At 42.1% G+C, this 19,229-nt stretch overlaps 1 protein-coding gene across 4 annotated transcripts in view; it reads left to right on the forward strand.

Annotated features, from left to right (window-relative positions):
• The window catches only part of mrps5 (mitochondrial ribosomal protein S5), a 174,741-nt gene that overhangs the window by 108,206 nt on the left and 47,306 nt on the right, over positions 1 to 19,229 (forward strand). For 2 of the 4 annotated variants that reach the window (XM_085997858.1, XM_085997854.1), the window contains exons 6-7: positions 14,441 to 14,531; positions 15,657 to 15,743. In XM_085997858.1, coding sequence (XP_085853984.1) covers positions 14,441 to 14,531; positions 15,657 to 15,743 — 178 coding nt within the window. The remainder of the gene's footprint in view (positions 1 to 14,440; positions 14,532 to 15,656; positions 15,744 to 19,229) is intronic. The other 2 variants (XM_085997855.1, XM_085997857.1) reach the window with 1 other exon arrangement.

A 19,229-nucleotide genomic window follows, 5' to 3' on the forward strand; every position in this document is an offset into this window, starting at 1 on the left:
CCCCTCCCTATCTCTGTAACCTCCTCCAGCCCTATAATCCCCTGAGATCGCTGCGCTCCGCCAATTCTGGCCTCTTGAACATCCCCGATTTTAATCGCTCCACCATTGGCGGCCGTGCCTTCAGCTGCCTAGGTCCTAAGCTCTGGAATTTCCTCCCTAAATGTCTCCGTCTCTCTTTCCTCCTTTAAGACACTCCTTAAAACAACCTCTTTGACTAAGCTTTTGGTCATTATATGGCTCGGTGTCAAATTTTGTTTTTGATAACGCTCCTGTGCAGTGCCTTGGGACGTTTTATTACGTTAAGGGAGCTATATAAATGTAAGTTGTTGTAAAATCTGTGGTGATGAGCTGAATATTCATTTTCAGGAATAGCCTTGGTTAAAATTTAGTAATAAGCAAGGACAGTTGTGGCTTGTTGCAAAATTGGATGGATAATTTAATGGAAAATATACTTCACAATCATTTTGTCAAAAGAAGCCAAGTCATACCAATTTTTATAGCTACCTCTCCTTGATAGTTTGCCAATCCTGAATTAGTCCTGCATTTCCCAGAAAACTAGTACAATAGAATTTTGCAAACATTTATTATTAACAGCTATTATTTATTTGTAAAAAGGACATACCATGTGGGACATCACAGTTTTGATGCAAATCATTTGGTTTACCCAAAAGTGTATTCAGAAATTGCAACCCTGCATCTTCTGGGAAATTATCCGTCGCATATGAAATCTGTCTCAGAAGCATAGAGAATGGGCCAAGCACGCTCCCATACTAATAATCTGTTCTCCGTTAGAGTTTGTGAACTGTTGGAATACTGCAATTAAGTTGTTAACTGTGAGCTATTTATAAATAATGAAAGTACTGATAGGTAGGGATGGTACATTTGGCCGCAGTGAAGACTGGTCTAGGGAAGGGAATGTCAGCCAGATTTCCCATTCCTGATCACTTTCCCATGCCACTTGCTTGGAAAATGCATATATACGAGCATCAAGTAAGCAGAAGTTAAGGTGTAGCTGTTATGCTCCACTGTTGACTAGGTCTGTCCAACATCCATCACTTATAGGCTCACATATTAAGAATGGCCACTCGGGTGAAGTACTGGCAAGCACCTATGGAATTGTACCCCAAACGTGTTTTTCATAAGCGTGGTGTAGTTATTTCAGTATATTACAAAGTTAGATTTTAGGATGCACATTTGTACAATGACAACTTCCATTGTAGTAATGTAGTAAATGCCCTGAGGTATTTCACAGAGAGGAAATGGATACCAAGCTGTGGTATGAACAGAATTCGGGCAAGCAGCTACATGAGAATGTGATGAATGTGTGGTTGAAGAGATAGGAGTTGAGATAAGGAGAGAAAAGACCAAGGCTGAGGGGGTTTGGGGGAGAGTCTGAGTGTTGCGCTGAGGGGAGTTGCACAGGAGGCCAGAGTTGGAAGAATGAACGGTACCAGCTGAGACATAAGGTATGAGCAGGTTGCAGAGGTAATGTGAGGCAAGGCCACGGAGGGATTTGTAAACGAGGATGAGGATTTTGAAACGAATATACTTGAGGACAGCTGAATGGGACTTAGTGAAGGATATGATGCAAGCAGCAGAGTTTTGGGCGAGTTGAATCTTGTATAAGGTGACACTCAGAAGCTATGTTCGAGAAATTCAGCCTGGAGGTGATGAAGATATGAGTGCGGGTTTCAGCAAAAGTGGAAGTGAAGCAAGGTTGCAGTTAGACAATATTGCCAGGTTGGAGATAAGTGGTTTTGATGATGGATAGGATCTATATGACTAGCCAGAAATATACCCCACAAACATTTCCAGAGGGTATCTGTGGTCCTTCAGCTATATGACTATTTATATCTGTCTTTAAGGACTGCTGCAGCTCACACATAAGGCACAAATGGGCACTATCTGTTGAGTCCAGTGCTTGACCTTCATATATTGGCCTTAATCAGATTTTTTCTTAGATTAAGTTATTTATACTGCGTCCGTTCCTATAATGCAGAGGTATACATTAAATCTCTGTGGCTCTCTTCATATCTCCTGCCTGTATTATGCCAGTAAATCGCGATTTCACAATATTGTTTTGCTTTGTATATGTGGCTTTTCAATATAAAAGGCTCCTATTAAAATATTATAGATTTAATAGTGGACGTGCACTAGCACTATGAATTCTTTTCATCACCCTCTCTGCCTAAGAAAGCAAAAGAAAACCAGAATAGTGGAAGTTCCACATGCTCCCAGAGGGGCTGTGAAGACAAAAGTAGAAAATAAAAGGAGGAAAAAGCATAAAACAAAAGAAAATAAAAGGACAGATCGAGCGAAAAGAATAAGGGGCCAAAATAGAAAGTAAGAATAAGTAAAGAAACAAAAGTGAGAAAAGTAGAAAAATGTAAGAGAGAATTTTGTGTGTTTTAGCTGGCTGCCCACATCATTTAGAAGTTAGGGACACTGAGTCTGCATACTCAAGCAGACAAGGAATCTTGCTCACCAGCTTACTACCACTAGCGTGATTTTTAATAATTAGAAAAAGCTGACAAGGTAGTCAGTTCTATCCAATCCATAAAATTTTGAGTTTGGTTTAATTTTAAAACTTACCCATTGGTTGGGCTCTTCCATTAGGGGCTTTATACGATAGCCAATGCCCAACCTGCCTGGTGTGAGACTTGAAAGCAGCTGTTTGGAAGCAAAATTCGCTTGCTCTGACAATAATTGAAGAATTTCAGTGACTAGGAGCATTTGACAGTGAGGCTGCAAAATACGTCACAAGGTCCCATTTTGGAAAGATTCACAGCGACGCACGTCATTGCGATACAGCAGTGGCCTTGGAGCAAGTCACTCCTCGGGACTGCAACCTTCACCTAAAGTGAGCACCTAAAGCCTGCACATCTGCCAATGCACTTTATTATGGTTATGTTTATGTTAATGTATTACAAGCCAAATGTATGTTGAATGTTTAAATGTCTTAATCTAAATGTACACTCTCGGGAGCCGCAAGCCTACATTTCGTTGTACTGCACTTGTGCACTAACAATGACAAAGTTGATTATTATTATGATTATAAAGACTGAAGTCGTGGTCACTTGAGGAAGTAGGGCAAGAGAAAAGGCCATTCAGCCCAGAGCACCAGTTTGTTCCAAACCACTATGTAAAGTTTGCGTTGTCATTGATCTCCAGGTAAAACTTGTCTTTAAATCCCAGTGGTAATCCAGTAAAGCTCCAAAATATTGAGGGAACCTGTCAATCAGCATTATTGAACTCTGACCACTTGCATTACACGGGTGACATTTACACAGTCCCTGCAGCCCAGGGACCAGTAAAGATGAATAAATGACACTTTTAAATTCTGCAGTGTTATTGGTTCCTGTTATATTTATCCTCAGTTCTGATGTAGGGTTTATGTAGCTAGCCATTTGTGCACCTGTTTTACAGTTTGCTAAGTTGTTTTCCCCCCGATATTCAGTGGATATTGTAATGTAGAAATATCTTGTATGAGTCGATAATAATTAGTTTGATTCAGCTTTACATTCCAGATCAAAAATTCATAATTTTGTGACTATATCATAAATTATACTAAACCTGTATTGTGGTATTTGCCATAAATGTGGCTATAGATTGGTTCCCAATTATATCTTCAGTTTTTTTGATCAGAAGTGCTATATAACAGTGTTACAGCTGTGATTACAGTACTGCAAGTAATCCACAGCATCTGTAAGTAAAAGTCAAAACAATTTTTCCCCTGTTGATGACGATGTGGATTTCCCAGTGACTTGGCTTGTCCTTGAACATGATAATAGGTTTCTGTGCATCTCAGACACCTGAGTAATCAAAGAAAAACCCGCTGCCACTGTGTGAAATGGTGTGTTAGTATTTTCCCATTTTTATTAGTTTGTGGTGTAAATATTGTAACTCATGCCAGTATAGGTGCGGATGTTAAAACATCTGTTTGCTGTACCTAACTTCATTTTATATCATTAAAGTAATAGCAGGAAATTGTCATGGATTTAATGGTTCACTTTATCACATCCTCTTGATTCATTCGTCCCATCGGAGTTCAATTTCTGCACACGGTTCAGTTTTATGTTGATTAATGATCATAAAAGCAGTCATCTACCAGTTTATCCATCTTGTTGATCCATTGAAACTGGCTACTGTCTATTATATAGAGAATAATACACCCCAGGAACATAATGACACAGCAGCCATCCAATCTTGGGTTCTGACGATATCATAAACCATGAGAGTGAAACCCGAGATTGGAATACTGCCTCGCAGTTCCCTTCCGGCTATGTTGTTATTGATGATGTGTACCTTTTCGAATATATGTAAAATGAAAGTCGTTGGCCTTGCAAGCTCTCAGATAGCTTTCTTCAGACTGTGTCTATGATTTTGTTTTATGCATTAGCACATGATGCCCTAGCTTGCTTGGAAAGGTTATGAGGAAGGGATGTTCCTAGTTTAAGATGACTTGTTGCAGTTAGTGGAAATTAAATCAAGATAAAAAAGAAACACTTGCATTTATGTAGTGTTTTATCATGCCTTTTAGAAACGTCTGAAAACACGTAACGTAAGGTGAGTAACTTTGAAGGGCAGTAACTAGTTGTTAGGCCATTGGTTTTCAAACTGGTGTTCACAAGGGGATTCCAAAGGTCGTCATATTTATGTCCCTTTGTTATCACATTTCTACATTTTTCAGTATTTGCTGCCTTACCAGCATCGTATTTCTGTTGCTGTATATTATCTACAATAATAACAATGTTTGGACAGTAGATTCCCAGGAGGCCATCAGTATTTTCAGAGGGTCCCCTGTACAAAATATTTTTTTAAAATACTGATGCAGGCAACCGTCTTACGTACAGCAAAATCCCACAAGCTGATGGTGGGTCAAACACCGGGAGATTGACGATCTCTTCTTCGAACTTGTTTTCCCGTGGCGTTTTCCCGAGTCCTGGGAAGCCAGGCCCACGGGCGTTAAATTTAAAACATAGCTAAAAATTTGAGCCACAAAGCCTCTTTAAAATATTTAAATTAGGGACTCATTAAACTGGAAGTGGGTGTGTTGGAGGTGGGTTGCGGTCGGGTTTCCCAATTTTGAATTTTTAACCTCCGCCCGCCTCCCGCCTGTCCTGAGGGGTTAAAATTCTCCACACTGGATCTGGCTCCTGCTGGCAGGACCCTACCTCTAGCTCTCGCTTTCCTTGCCAGGTCACTGCTACACTGTCTGTGCGACTTTAGTTTCCACCTCACTGTTTCACTGAGTATCATTGACCTTCTTGTCCAACTAAGCAGCTGCTTTTACAGTAGGTCACCAATATTCTCGGCACCCCTCTCCGGGAATGCTCCCAATCATAACTTACTTCAGAAGTGGGAGAAAAACACAACTGCCGCTCTATACTCTTCAGTTTATCATTTTGCTCAACTTTAGAAATGAAGCAAACGCTCGTTTAAAATGAGATCATCTACAGCTACATTTATTATTCTCAAACCATTCCTTCCTCCAGGACACTCAGACACAGACTGTCACAGAAACTCAGTCTGACCACTGAGAAAGGAATTAAGTTGAAACATTTGAAAAATTGTAATTCATATAAGCAAAATACAGCCGAACAGTGCATACCCAGTTTATTTCAGTTACAAGGAATGCCTTTATAACATTCTTGTCCGGTGTTATTTCCCAATCATGGAATACATTAGATATTCCACTGTTTCTAATTTTGTATCCTCGTTGTAAAAAATCCAGTCACAGAGCCAAATTAAAGTGGGGAAAACAATGCACTAAAGCAGCTGTTGATAAATCGTTGTGTTGAATTGAGAATAGCTTCCATTCTTGGTCTTTTGCTACAGCCAGGGGACTGAAAGAGAGAATTGCGAGGCAGCGGGTGTGTATACAGTATTACACAATTTGAACACTTGCCAGTATTTCCTCAAAATCCTTACACGCAGGCCATGAAATTAGCTTTTAGATTTCAGCTGAGAAGGCTTTTTTAATTTATTATACACAGGCAGTGCTCCATCCTCCAGTGTTTTGGTCTTAAAAACCAACCTCTGAAAGCAGTTAAGAAATCTCTGTGGATGTCTGTTGGGTAAATCCATCAAATGGAATTGTTACTGTTTAACGGACTGCAGATTTAAGAGTATCTGGCAAGCAGCTACATGAGAATGTGATGAAGGTCAGCATACTATAATGTAAAATAAAATCGCTTGCAAAGCATGTAAGAGTAGCGCAATTATCATTTATGTCTGTCTCTTTGTGATTAAAAATAAATTATTTTATACATAAAGGAGCATCTCAAGCAATGAAACTGAAGAGTGATAAAAGCTAAAGATGTTTTGATGAATGCTTGTTTAATGAAATGTATGTGTGTCTTAGATATCATAATTACAAACTTAAATCTCTATTGATAGATTAAGTAAATGGGCAAAACTGTGGCAAATGGATTTCAATGTAAGCAAATGTGAGGTCATCCACTTTGGACCTAAAAAGGATAGAACAGGGTACATTCTAAATGGTGAAAAGCTAAAAACAGTGGATGTCCAAAGAGACTTTTGGGGGGGGGGGGGGGGGTCAGGTACATAGATCATTAAAATGTCATGAACAGGTACAGAAAATAATCAAAAAGGGCTAATGGAATGCTGGCCTTTATATCTAGAGGACTAGAATACAAGGGGGTAGAAGTTATGCTGCAGCTGTACAAAGCCGCGGTTAGATCACACCTGGAGTACTGTGAGCAGTTCTGGGCACCACACCTTAGGAAGGATATATTGGCCTTGGAGGGAGTGCAGTGCAGGTTTACCAGAATGATACCCGGACTTCAAGGGTTAAATTACGAGGAGAGATTACACAAATTAGTGTTCTATTCCCTAGAATTTAGAAGGTTAAGGGGTGATCTGATTGAAGTTTTCAGGATATTAAGGGGAACAGATAGGGTAGATAGAGAGAAACTATTTCCGCTGGTTGGGGATTCTAGGACTAGGGGGCACAGTCTAAAAATTAGAGCCGGGCTTTTCAGGAGTGAAATTAGGAAACACTTCTACACACAAAGGGTGGTAGAAGTTTGGAACTCTCTTCCACAAATCGCAATTGATGCTAGATCAATTGTTAATTTTAAATCTGAGGTTGATAGCTTTTTGTTAACCAAAGGTATTAAGGGATATGGGCCAAAGGCAGGTTTATGGAGTTAGGTCGCAGATCAGCCATGATCTCATTAAATGGCGGAACAGGCTCGAGGGGCTGAATGGCCTCCTCCTGTTCCTGTGATGTCCGACTTTTCTACTCTAATAATATTGGCATTTTAGCCCAACATCAATAACTTAAAATAAGAAAAAGATTTACAGTTATATTGTACCTTACCTGTCCAAAACGTACTGAATCACTTTACACAAGTGGAATTACGTAGGCACATGTGGCAGCCATTTTGTGCACAGCAAGATCTCACAAAAGGCAGTGAGATGAAGGACATGTTAACCTATTTTGCGTGGTGTGCAATTTATTCTAAGGGTTACCTGTATAGCAATAACTTGTTAAGAAACCGCCAAAATGAATTTAGCTCTCACCTGACACAACTCCTTGAGTTCTTTGAGGATGAAGGAGACAATGGCATGTGTCTAAGTAGATTAGGATATGGTTTGACTTTCAGAGAGCTTTATACAAAGATACACATGAAAAGCTTCTAATTAAACTAAAAACCACAGGAATCCAGATTAGAACATGGCACTGGTAAGAGAGTGGTCAAACAAACAGGGAACAAATTACACAAGAGGAACTGGAGTCCCCCAGGGTTAGCTCTTGAACCTCAACAGAGGTTTTTTGTCCACATAAGTTAATTCGTTGTGGAAATAAGTTTGTCACATTTGCTGCAACACTAAAATAAAGAGATCAATAGAGACAGAGAATGCCAAAAAAACAAGGATTTAGCTCAGATATGTAATTAACAATTGAAGTTTAAATTTAAAGCACATTAGTCAAAAAGTGTGGGTCATACATAAATTGCATGGAATTTAATTAACAGATTTGGATTGCAATATGCAACACGTCACTTTCAATATGATGAAGCAATTTACTAAAGCTAATAGAACGCTGTGAAAGATCAGCAGAACAGTAGAAGTCACTGAGATTATGTAAAGCTTTACAGTGCACTGTTCAGATCAAACTTAGAAAACTGTGCTTAGCTATAGTCAACACACTACAAAAAAATTACAAAGCAAAATACTGCAGATGCTGAAAATCTGAAATTAAAAGAGGAAACGCTGGAAAGACGCAACAGGTCAGGGTGCATCTGGGAGACAGAAAGGCAGGGTTCAGTTTTAAGTCAATGACCATTTGTCAGAACTGGTTCTGACGATAGGCCATTGACCTGAAACGCTAACCCTACCTTCCTTTCTCCACAGATGCTGCCTGTTCTGCTGACTGTTTCCAGCGTTTTCTGTTTGAATTACAAAAAAGATATATATGGGAAAGGATGCAGAAAATGGCAGCAAGACTGATTTCAAGTTTAGATAAAAAGCAGTTAAGGAGGGACCTCATCAAAACATATGAAATATTCAATGGTGCTGGTAAGGTAAACACAGAATAATATCTGTGCTGGCTCTTTGCTAGAGTAATCCAGAACTAACCCTGTACCTTCCTCTACTTCAAATATATTTTCAACTTTCCCTTAAAAGATGAAATATTTGCCTCAGCCACGCCCTGTGAGAAAGAGTTTCTCCTCCAACAACCCTTTGTGTAAACAGATTTCTCCTAACCTCTCTCCTCACTCTCTGTGACAGTTTTAAATTGATGACTCCTTGTCGTTCACTTCCCCACCAAAGGAAATAGTCTTTCCCAAGTTCGATTGTGCCTCGGACCTACCTGTTCCGGCACAGGAATCGTTCTCCGTGCCCAGTTCGCACTGGCAGGCAAGCACTATGCAATTTCTACCCCCTAGGTTCTCTGTTCATCCTTCACACAGTTCCGCATCTTTCCATTAAGTGTATACTCCAATTCGTTGCTTTTCCTCCCAGAATATATTACCTCACACATTAAATTGAATCTTCTGCCTATTTGCCATTCCACCAAGCAGTCTGTCTTCCTGAAGTCTCTTACAGCCCTCCTCACTGTTTGGCCAAACCCCAAACTGATACAGGAAACACCACATCTGGACACTGTCTTCTCCTCTTAGGCAGTCCCTCGGAACCGAGGATGACTTGCTTCCACATTAAAAATGAGTTCTCAGGTGACTGATGAGTCCAATGCGGGACTTACAGTCTCTGTCATGGACACTGTATTAACAATCCGATATACATCTTCCCCTTTCCCACCATTAATATGCTGCTATCTACTCTGTGCATTAACTTACACAGCTGCCATTCATGACACTTGATAAAAGTAATATCAAAACCTTGCCAAGAGCAAGGTCTGCACACACTGCAACTTATTGTAATGAAAACCTGCGGTGCATGTACCTAGTGCTTCTTAGCTACTGTGCTTCCCCATGGTGCCTGTGTGATCTGTCATCTCTTAAACTCAGCCTTGTGCTTCTCCTTGGAGCTACCCGAGTGGCTTAGAGCGAGTGAGATGACTGGCTGCTGCATTCCAATAGCAGTCTCTTGGGCCTGAGCTCGTCTCCTGGCTGCAAAGTCCTGAGATTGACTTGCAGAAAGTGAGAACTCCTTTAGTTACTATGATGATGACATGCAGTTAAAGCCAGATGTCAGCACCCTGCCCTTTATGGATGTAATGACAGCTGCATGCAATTCACAGGAACGGTAGCATTGTGGTAATGTTACTGGACCAGTAATCCAGAGGCCTGGACTTATAATCCGGAGACAAGAGTTGAAATCCCACCACGGCAGCTGGGGAATTTAAATTCAGCTAATTAAGTAAATCGGGAATAAAAGCTAGTGTCAGTAATGGTGACCGGATTGTCGTAAAAACCCGTCTGGTTCACTAATGTCCTTTAGGGAAGGAAATCTGCCTAGGTACATGCACCACTGGTTTTCATTGCAATAAGTTGCAGTGTTTGCAGACCTTGCTCTTGGCAAGGTTTTGATATTACTTTTATCAAGTGCCATGAATGGCAGCTGTGTAAGTTGGCCGATGTGTGACTCCAGACCCACAGCAATGTGGTTGACTCTTAACAGCCCTCTGAAATGGCCGAGCAAGCCATCTCAGTTGTAAAGAAGGTGGCTCACCACTACCTTCTCGAGGGCAATTTGGGATGGGCAATAAATGCTGGGTTTCCCAGCGGCGCCCACATCCAGTCAATGAATTAAAAAAAAATTTGATTCAATGCAAGATTTTTAGTAAGCCGACTGCATGCAAGGCTGTGAGTAAAGGAACACTTGCAGGTGAAGGCTGGGAGTGTGAAGGGCACCATGCTGCCTCCTGAACATTGGCAAATTTGCTTAACAGAGTGCAATCTTGGAAGCTTTAGTACTTGCCTTGCCCGACCTGGTAAATGTTGGGAGGACTCGTAAAAATCAACATTTCATTGTGCAGTACACACGTCTGCTGCATATATGACAAATAAAATTGAATTGAATTGAAGAGTATTAAATTTTTTCCAGCGCAGAGCTGCCGTGCACGGGATGTTGGCATTAATGCCGACTGCCCTGGGTACCTTGTTCCATTGCTCCTGCGCAGCTCTGCATGCGGCGCTGCATTGTCCCATACCAAACAAGGCCTCCCCTCCTCTGCCTTACTTCACCCAGCACCAGCAAAAAACCTGAGAGCTCTCACTGCCCTTCTGCAAACCTCACATTTTTGCAAAGAAGCCTTTATGCTCTGCTTCCCAGCCATTTTGGTGTATAACTGCTAACCCTTTAAACTGCTGCATGTCTTTAAATCCTCCAGCAGCGCACGAGCTCCTGCCCTCTCCCCCAAAGGGTGATCTTTCAATCATTGGTAATTCTTATGCTTAGATCGTGTCTCAGTTATTCAAATTAGGCTGGGTCACATTGGGCAGACACAATTCATATACCGTCCTACTTCCACTAATGATTTTCACTCGAGCAGAAAATCTAGGCTCCTATCTCTGCGGCTCAATAACAAGAATAGATATATTCTCAGCGATTTCATTTGCATTTACTCCCATTTTACAGTTCATGGGACTTAATGAATCTTAATGTAGCCTACTTAAAGGCAAAGTTGACAGTTAAAAAGGCTGACCGTGTATATTTTGTTTGATTAGCATCTATACTGGGAATGGATCAGAGCTTTCCAGAAACTGGTAACTTTAGAGGTTGAATACAGGAACAGGAATTGAAATATGCGCTTTCAAGTCTGGCTTGAGTAAAGCTATGGGAATTTGGTACTAATTTCATGTCTTGAAAGAGCTTCATGCACAGGAAAGGAAATGTGATGGGTATGAATTTGATGGTTGCCTAACTGTATTTTAATGTAGAACAGCTTGATAATAGTTACAGATACAGCGACATTGGATTCTGAGGTCTCTTGGGAAGTAAATCCGTGGTTAACTAAAAAAGTTAAAGATAGTATTAAACTTAAAGAAAAAGCATATAGTTGCGCAAAGATGGGTGGCAGGTCAGAAGATTGGACAGAATATAAAAAACAGCAAAGAATGACAAAGATTAAAAAGGAGCGAAAAATTAATAATGGAAAATAAGGAGATGGCAGTTGAATTGAACAGGTATTTTGCATCGGTCTTCACTATAGAGGATTCAAGTAACTTCCCAGGAATAGCTGTAAATCAGGAAACGGAAGGGAGGGAGGAACTCAAGAAAATTATAATCACCAGGGAAGTGGTACTGAGCAAATTGTTGGAGCTGCAGGCTGACAAGTCCCCGGGTCCTGATGGACTTCATCCTAGGGTCTTAGAAGAAGTAGCTAGTGAGATAGTTGATGCGTTGGTTTTAATTTTCCAAAATTCCCTAGATTCGGGGAAGGTTCCATTAAATTGGAAAATAGCGAATGTAACTCCTTTATTCAAAAAGGGAGGGAGACAGAAAGCAGGAAACTACAGGCCAGTTAGCTTAACATCTGTCATAGGGAAGATGTTAGAAGCTATTATTAAAAATGTTATAGCAGGGCATTTTAAAAAGTTCAATGTAATCAGGCAGAGCCAACATGGTTTTGTGCAAGGGAAATCATGTTTAACCAATTTATTGGAGTTCTTTGAGGAAGTAACATGTGCTGTGGATGAAGGGGAACCGGTGGATGTACTGTACTTAGATTTCCAGAAGGCATTTGATAAGGTGCCACATCAAAGGTTATTGCGGAAAATAAAAGCTCATGGTGTAGGGGGTAACATATTGGCATGGATAGAAGATTGGCTAGCTAACAGGAAACAGAGAGTCAGCATAAATGGGTCATTTTCTGATTGACAAGATGTAATGAGTGGTGTGCCACAGGGATCAGTGCTGGGGCCTCAACTTTTTACAATTTATATAAATGACTTGGCTGACCGAAGGTATGGTTGCTAAATTTGCTGATGACACAAAGATAGGTAGGAAAGTAAATTGTGAAGAGGACATAAGGAGGCTACAAAGGGATATACATAAGTTAAGTGAGTGGGCAAAGATCTGGCAGATGGAGTATAATGTGGGAAAATGTGAAGTTGTCCATTCTGGCAGGAAGCATAAAAAAGAAGCTTATTATCTAAATGGTGAGAGATGCAGAGCTCTGAGATACAGAGGGATCTGGGTGTCCTAGTGCATGAATCACAAAAGGTTACTATGCAGGTACAGCAAGTAATTAGGAAAGCTAATAGAATGTTATTGTTTCTTGTGAGGGGAATTGAATACAAAAGTAGGGAGGTTATGCTTCAGTTGTACAGGGCATTGGTGAGACCACATCTGGAGTACTGTGTACAGTATTGGTCTCCTTATTTAAGGAAGGATGTAAATGCGTTGGGGGCAGTTCAGAGAAGGTTTACCAGACTAATACCTGGAATAGGTGGGTTGTCTTATGAGGAAAGGTTGGACAGGCTAGGCTTGTATCCGTTGGAGTTTAGAAGAGTAAGGGGTGACTTGATTGAAACATATAAGATCCTGAGGGGTCTGGACAGGGTGGATGTGGAGAGGATGTTTCCTCTTGTGGGAGAATCTAGAACTAGGGGTCACTGTTTAAAAATAAGGGGTTGTCCATTTAGGACAGAGATGAGGTGAATTTTTTTCTCACAGAGGGTCGTGAGTCTTTGGAACTCTTCCTCAGAGGGCGGTGGAAGCAGAGTCTTTGAATATTTTTAAGGCAGAGGTAGATAGATTCTTGGTAAATAAGGGGGTGAAAAGTTATCGGGGGCAGGCGGGAATGTGGAGTAATCAGATCAGCCATAATCTTATTGAATGGCGGAGCAGGCTCGAGGGGCCGAGTGGCCTACTCCTGCTCCTAATTCGTATGTTCGTATGTCCTTTTACTAGGTCCCCTCTGCCCAGTTGGAGAATTGTTACATGAAACTACAACCTAATTATGTAACTTATGACATAGATATAAGTCGCAATTTTTGTCCTCCCTGCTGTTCTCTAAAATTGTGCGCCTTGATATATTGTGTTAAAATAGGTTTATAACTGAAACTAACTGTAAATCCAAGTATTGCAGTTGAATTTGGTATTTCTTATCAATTATGTATATATAAAAGTTTCATTTGCTTGTACTGGTGTATGTATCTTCAACTGCAACTTTTAAAATATCAGCTTCAGAGTAATACGTTAGTTTACCTTAAAGGAGAGCACAAGTAGAGAGGAGGTATTTAGGGCGTATTTTCAATGCAAAATACCCCCTCTCCAAGCTAGATTGTGCATACAATGATAGAGAAATCCGCTGCCTGGTAGAAGATTTCTTGTACATCCCAATTTTAATCGCTCCACCATTGGCGGCCATACGTTCAGCTGCCTTGGCCCTAAGCTCTGGAATTCCCTCCATAAACCTCTCCACCTCTCCACCCCTCCTCCTTTAAGACGCTCCTTAAAACCTATCTCTTTAACCAAGCTTTTGTTCACCTGACCCAATATCTCCTTATGTGGCTCGGTGTCAAAATTTGTTTTATAACACTCCTGTGAAGCGCCTTGGGACATTTTACTACGTTAAAGATGCTATATAAATGCAAATTGTTGTTGTTTTTGTTCTGCAGTGACCCCATTTCTTCATTTACCAGCCTTTACCAAGCTAACACCTCTGATGAATCTACCTTTAGTCGTCATCATCACTTAATATTGTTGGGCGCATGCCTCCTCTGACCTCGAATGGAACTCATACATCTCCTGTTTTGCTAAAGCTCTCTCCAAGAAGATTTCCTCTTTTGTCCCAACTGCTTCTCCTCAGCAACCCTTCGACTAGAATATTGCTGTGATATATATGTAGGCTATTCTAACATCTCTTTGTCACACTCTTAGAGAGGATACTAGACAAAGCCTGTCATTTGGTGTTCTCTGATCTAGTTTGGTTTTAGAATAGAAAGTCCTCTGCTTTCAAGTTCTTAAGAGTTAATCAGCTGCATTGTGTGTCTGACAGGTTAAAAGTGTCTTCAATATGACCGCAAAAGAAGGGAGGAAGAGATCTGTCAGTGCTCTGGTGGTGGTTGGAAATGGAAATGGAGCTGCAGGTGAGTAACAAGGCGAAATAGCCCATCAATTTAACTTTTCTATCAGGGCAATCCGAAGACAAAGCTAACAATGCAGCTTTATCTGGATAACACATTGTTCTGTTATCCTTTGACTGGAAGGGGAAAATAGCCTGTTGCATTTGCAAATACCTTGATTTTATGGTCGGAAAACCTAATTAGTAGTCATTTTAAACCAAGACTAAATGATGTTGAGATATGTTAAAGGAGACAGAAGACTAGGAGAAGTATTTTTTAAAATTTTTTTTAACTTACTCGTCCTAACGTCACCACAGATTGTGGTTCTGAACTAATCTGCATCTGTGAAAATATATTTTTCTTGGAGAACTGTTCCGGGGGCCTGAGCACACTAATGTTGTAGATGAGTTGAACTTGATCAGTGGCGCTTAACCTTGATCAGTGACACTTAACCAATGTACAAACCTCCCCTGAACCACGGGCTCAGGTTACAATCTGAAACTTGCTCCTGGTAGCTGCAATTTTTCATATATATGCTGTTGCAGAAAGGCAGCTGGCTGGCACAGTCCCTTGGGCTCCGAAGCACTGTGCCTCAGAGCAGCAGGACATGGCATCTCGCCGAAGCTGTCGCACGTGGTGAGTTACTGTTCTCACTCATGGGGAGATTAAAAACTCTACGCCACAGGGAGGAAGGGAAAAATCAGAGGTGCGGTCATTCCAAGGCACTCTCACGCCCCTCCTCATTGCTACTCAGAGAGGGGTTGCTGTAGTCCTTGGGTGTATGTCACCTGGCTACCCTTCCATAGTTAGACAAGAGAGCAAAGAGAGGAACAAGAGAAATAAACATAAAAAACAAGAGAACAGACTGCCTGCCCACGCTCCTGCCTAATGTTAATGGCTGGTATGGTGGCTTCACAGGGACATGAAATAAGAAAGAATTTTTCTCAAAAAAATGCTGTTTGTTTGGCATGCAGGGGAGGTGTACACAGCTTTGCTGTTGAAGAAAAATAGGCCAGATTCTGCTGTAGCAGGACAGCAAATGGAATCAGCTGTTAGTTAGACTTGCCCTTGTCCTTGCATGTTTAGCAAATGTCACAGAGAGTTTGTTCAGTTTAATTTTAATCCCGTTTTATTACTTTCTCCTCTTAGATCTTTGTGTGCTTGAGATGACCCACAGCAAGGCATTTACCTCTGCCTCTGATACTCTGTCACGGGCAGCTTGGAAAGGGTGGCATGGTGTGACTTGCCCTGTTTTCTGTCCTCCCTTTCCTCCTCTTCCACCCCCCCCTCCTTACAACTTCCCTTCCACAATGTCAGTGCCCAAATTCCGCTCAGCCTGTCCTTTGATAATTAAATTGAGATTAGGGAACTCATATGTACATTAGTGTAAGGAAAAAGGCATACACTAAGTACATGGACAGCAGGGGAGAGCATGACAAGAGAGAATACGAAGAGATTAGGAGAGAAGTCAAAAAAACAATTACAGGAAACTTTGTGCTATCCGGAGGTGAGCTATCTGGCAATCTGGAGCCACCGGCAAAAATCAGCAGCCGTTTTTTATTCTTTTTGTTTGTTTTTTTTGCTTTGTTTGAACAGTCAAGCTGTGCAAGGTCTGTAGCTATAGCAACAGCTTCAGCTACAGAGCTTTAGGGCCACACCCGAGTGTTTAGAAGCTGTTGCTAAGCAACGGTGTTTGTTGTCAAATACGGAGATAAGAATCTCCGTATCTCTCAACATTAACTCTGGAGAGTAGGGCAGTTTTGAGACAACGGCAGCAGCTCGGTCCCGTGGGTGCCGGATAGCACAAAGCTTCCTGTATTAGAAAGGTAAAAAGGAACTATAAAATTAAATTATCAAGGAACATAAAACAAAACAGTAAAATATTTTACAGGCACATAAATAAAAAAAGGAAAGTCAGGATGGGAATAGGGCCACAAAGGGATGGACAGTATAATATCACAGGCAGCGATAGAGAGATGGCAGAAATATAAAATAATTACTTTGCATCAGTATTTACCAGTGAGATAGAACAGGTGGACATGATATCGGATGATGCGATTAGAAATGAGATAACTGCATTTAAATTTTAGAAAGGAGAAATATTAAATAAACTAATCAAACTCGAAGAGGATAAAACCCCTGGTCCAGACCAATTATATCTGCGCATTTTAAAAGAATCTAGGGAAGAGATAGCAGAGGCATTACTACACACATTTAATAATTCGTTAGAACAATAGTGCCAGAGGACTGGTGGACAGCTAACATTTTTTATTCCTTCCTGGGATGTGGGCGTCGCTGGCAAGGCCAGCATTTATTGTCCATCCTAATTTCCCTTGAGAAGGTGGTGGTGAGCCACCTTCTTGAACCACTGCAGTTCTTGTGGTGAAGGCACTCCCACAGTGCTGTTAGGGAGTGAGTTCCAGGATTTTGACCCAGGGACGATGAAGGAGCGGCGATACATTTCCAAGTTAGGGTGTTGTGTAACTTGGAGGTGGAGGTGTTCCCATGCGCCTGCTGCCCTTGTCCTTCTAGGTGGTAAAGGTCACGGGTTTGGGAGGTGCTGCCGAAGAAGCCTTGGCGAGTTGCTGCAGTGCATCTTGTGGATGGTACACACTGCAGCCACAGAGCGCCGGTGGTGGAGGGAGTGAATGTTTAAGGTGGTGGATGGGGTGCCAATCAAGCAGGCTGCTTTGTCCTGGATGTATTGATCTTCTGGAGTGTTGTTGGAGCTGCGCTCATCCAGGCAAGTGGAGAGTATTCCATCACACTCCTTACTCCTGCCTTGTGGTGGAAAGGCTTTGGGGAGTCAGGAGGTGAGACACTTGCTGCAGAATACCCAGCTGCTCTTGTTGCCTCAGTATTTATATGGCTGGTCCAGTTATGTTTCTGGTTAATGGTGACCCCCCCCAGGATGTTGATGGTTGGGGATTCAGCGATGGTAATGCCGTTGAATGTCAAGGGGCTGTGATTAGACTCTTGCTTGCCTGCCACTTGTGTGGCGCGAATATTACTTGCCACTTATCATCCCAAGCCTGATTGTTGTCCAGGCCTTGCTGCATGTGGGCATGGACTGCTTCATTATCTGGGGAGTTGCGAATGGAACTGAACGCTGTGCAATCATCAGCGAACATCCCCACTTCTGACCTTATGATGGAGGGAAGGTCATTGATGAAGAAGCTGAAGATGGTTGAGCCTTTGGGCCTAGGACACTGCCTTGAAGAACTCCTGCAGCGATGTCTTGAGGCTGAGATGATTGACCTCCAACAACTACAACCATCTTCCTTTGTGCTAGGCATGACTACAGCCAGTGGAGAGTTTTCCCCCTGATTCCCATTGACTTTAATTTTACTAGGGCTCCTTGATGCCACACTCGGTCAAATGATGCCTTGATGTCAAGGGCAGTCACTCTCCCTTCACCATTGGAATTCAGCTCTTTTGTCCATGTTTGGACCAAAGCTGTAATTAGGTCTGGAGCCGAGTGGTCCTGGCAGAACCCAAACTGAGCATTGGTGAGCAGATTATGGGTGAGTAAGTGCCGCTTGATAGCACTTGATAACACTTCCCCAGGTTGGCACCTCATTTTTAGGTACACCTGGTGCTTCTCCTGGCATGCTCTTCTACACTCCTTATTGAACCAGGGTTGGTCCCCTGGCTTGATGGTAATGGTAGAGTGAGAGATATGCTGGGCCATGAGGTTACAGATTGTGGTGCAATACAGTTCTACTGCTGCTGATGGCCCACAGCGCCTCATAGATGCCCAGTTTTGAGCTGCTAGATCTGTTCTGAATCTATCCCATTTAGCATGGTAGTAGTACCACACAACACGATGGAGGGTGTCCTCAGTGTGAAGACGGGACTTCGTCTCCACAAGGATTGTGCGGTGGTCACTGCTACCGATGCTGTCGTGGACAGATGCATCTGCGACAGGTAGATTGGTGAGGGTGAAGTCCAGTAGGTTTGCCCTTGTGTTGGTTCCCTCGCCACCTGCCGCAGGCCCAGTCTGGCAGCTATGTCCATCAGGAATCGGCCAGCTCGGTCAGTAGTGGTGCTACCAGAGTCAATATTGAGGATTCCCAGGACCATTCCCTCCCGACTGTATACCACTGTACCCCCACCTCTGGTGGGTCTGTCCAGCTGGTGGTACAGGAAAGGGATGGTGAAGGAGGAACCTGTGACGTTGGCTGAAAGGTATGATTCTGTGAGTATGACTATGTTAGGCTGTTTCTTGACTACTGTGTGTGACAGCTTTCACAATTTTGACATAAGTCCCCAGATGTTAGTGAGGAGGACTTTGCAGGGTCAACTGGGCTCGGTGTGCGGTTGTCGTGTCCGAAGCCGGTGCCTAGGTCAATGCCGGGTGGTCTGTCCGGTTTTATTCTTCTTATTGTTTTCTGTAGTGGCTTGTCACAACTGAGTGGCTTGCTAGGCCATTTCAGAGTCAACCACATTGCTGTGGGTCTGGAGTCACATATAGGCCAGACCAGGTAAGGACGGCAGGTTTCCTTCCCTAAAGGACATTAGTGAACCAGATGGGTTTTTAACGACAATCCGATAGTTTCATGGTCACCATTACTAGCTTTTTAGCCCAGATTACTTTCATTAATTGAATTTAAATTCCCCAGCTGCTGTGGTAGGATTTGAACTCGCGTCTCTGGGTCATTAGTCCAGGCCTCTGGATTACTGGCCCAGTGACATAACCACTATGCTACTGTTCTAAATAAT

The sequence above is a fragment of the Somniosus microcephalus genome, chromosome 9 (genome assembly GCF_052327205.1).
Source record: "Somniosus microcephalus isolate GS21.2 chromosome 9, FLI_Smic_1.0, whole genome shotgun sequence".
Taxonomy (NCBI): domain Eukaryota; kingdom Metazoa; phylum Chordata; class Chondrichthyes; order Squaliformes; family Somniosidae; genus Somniosus; species Somniosus microcephalus.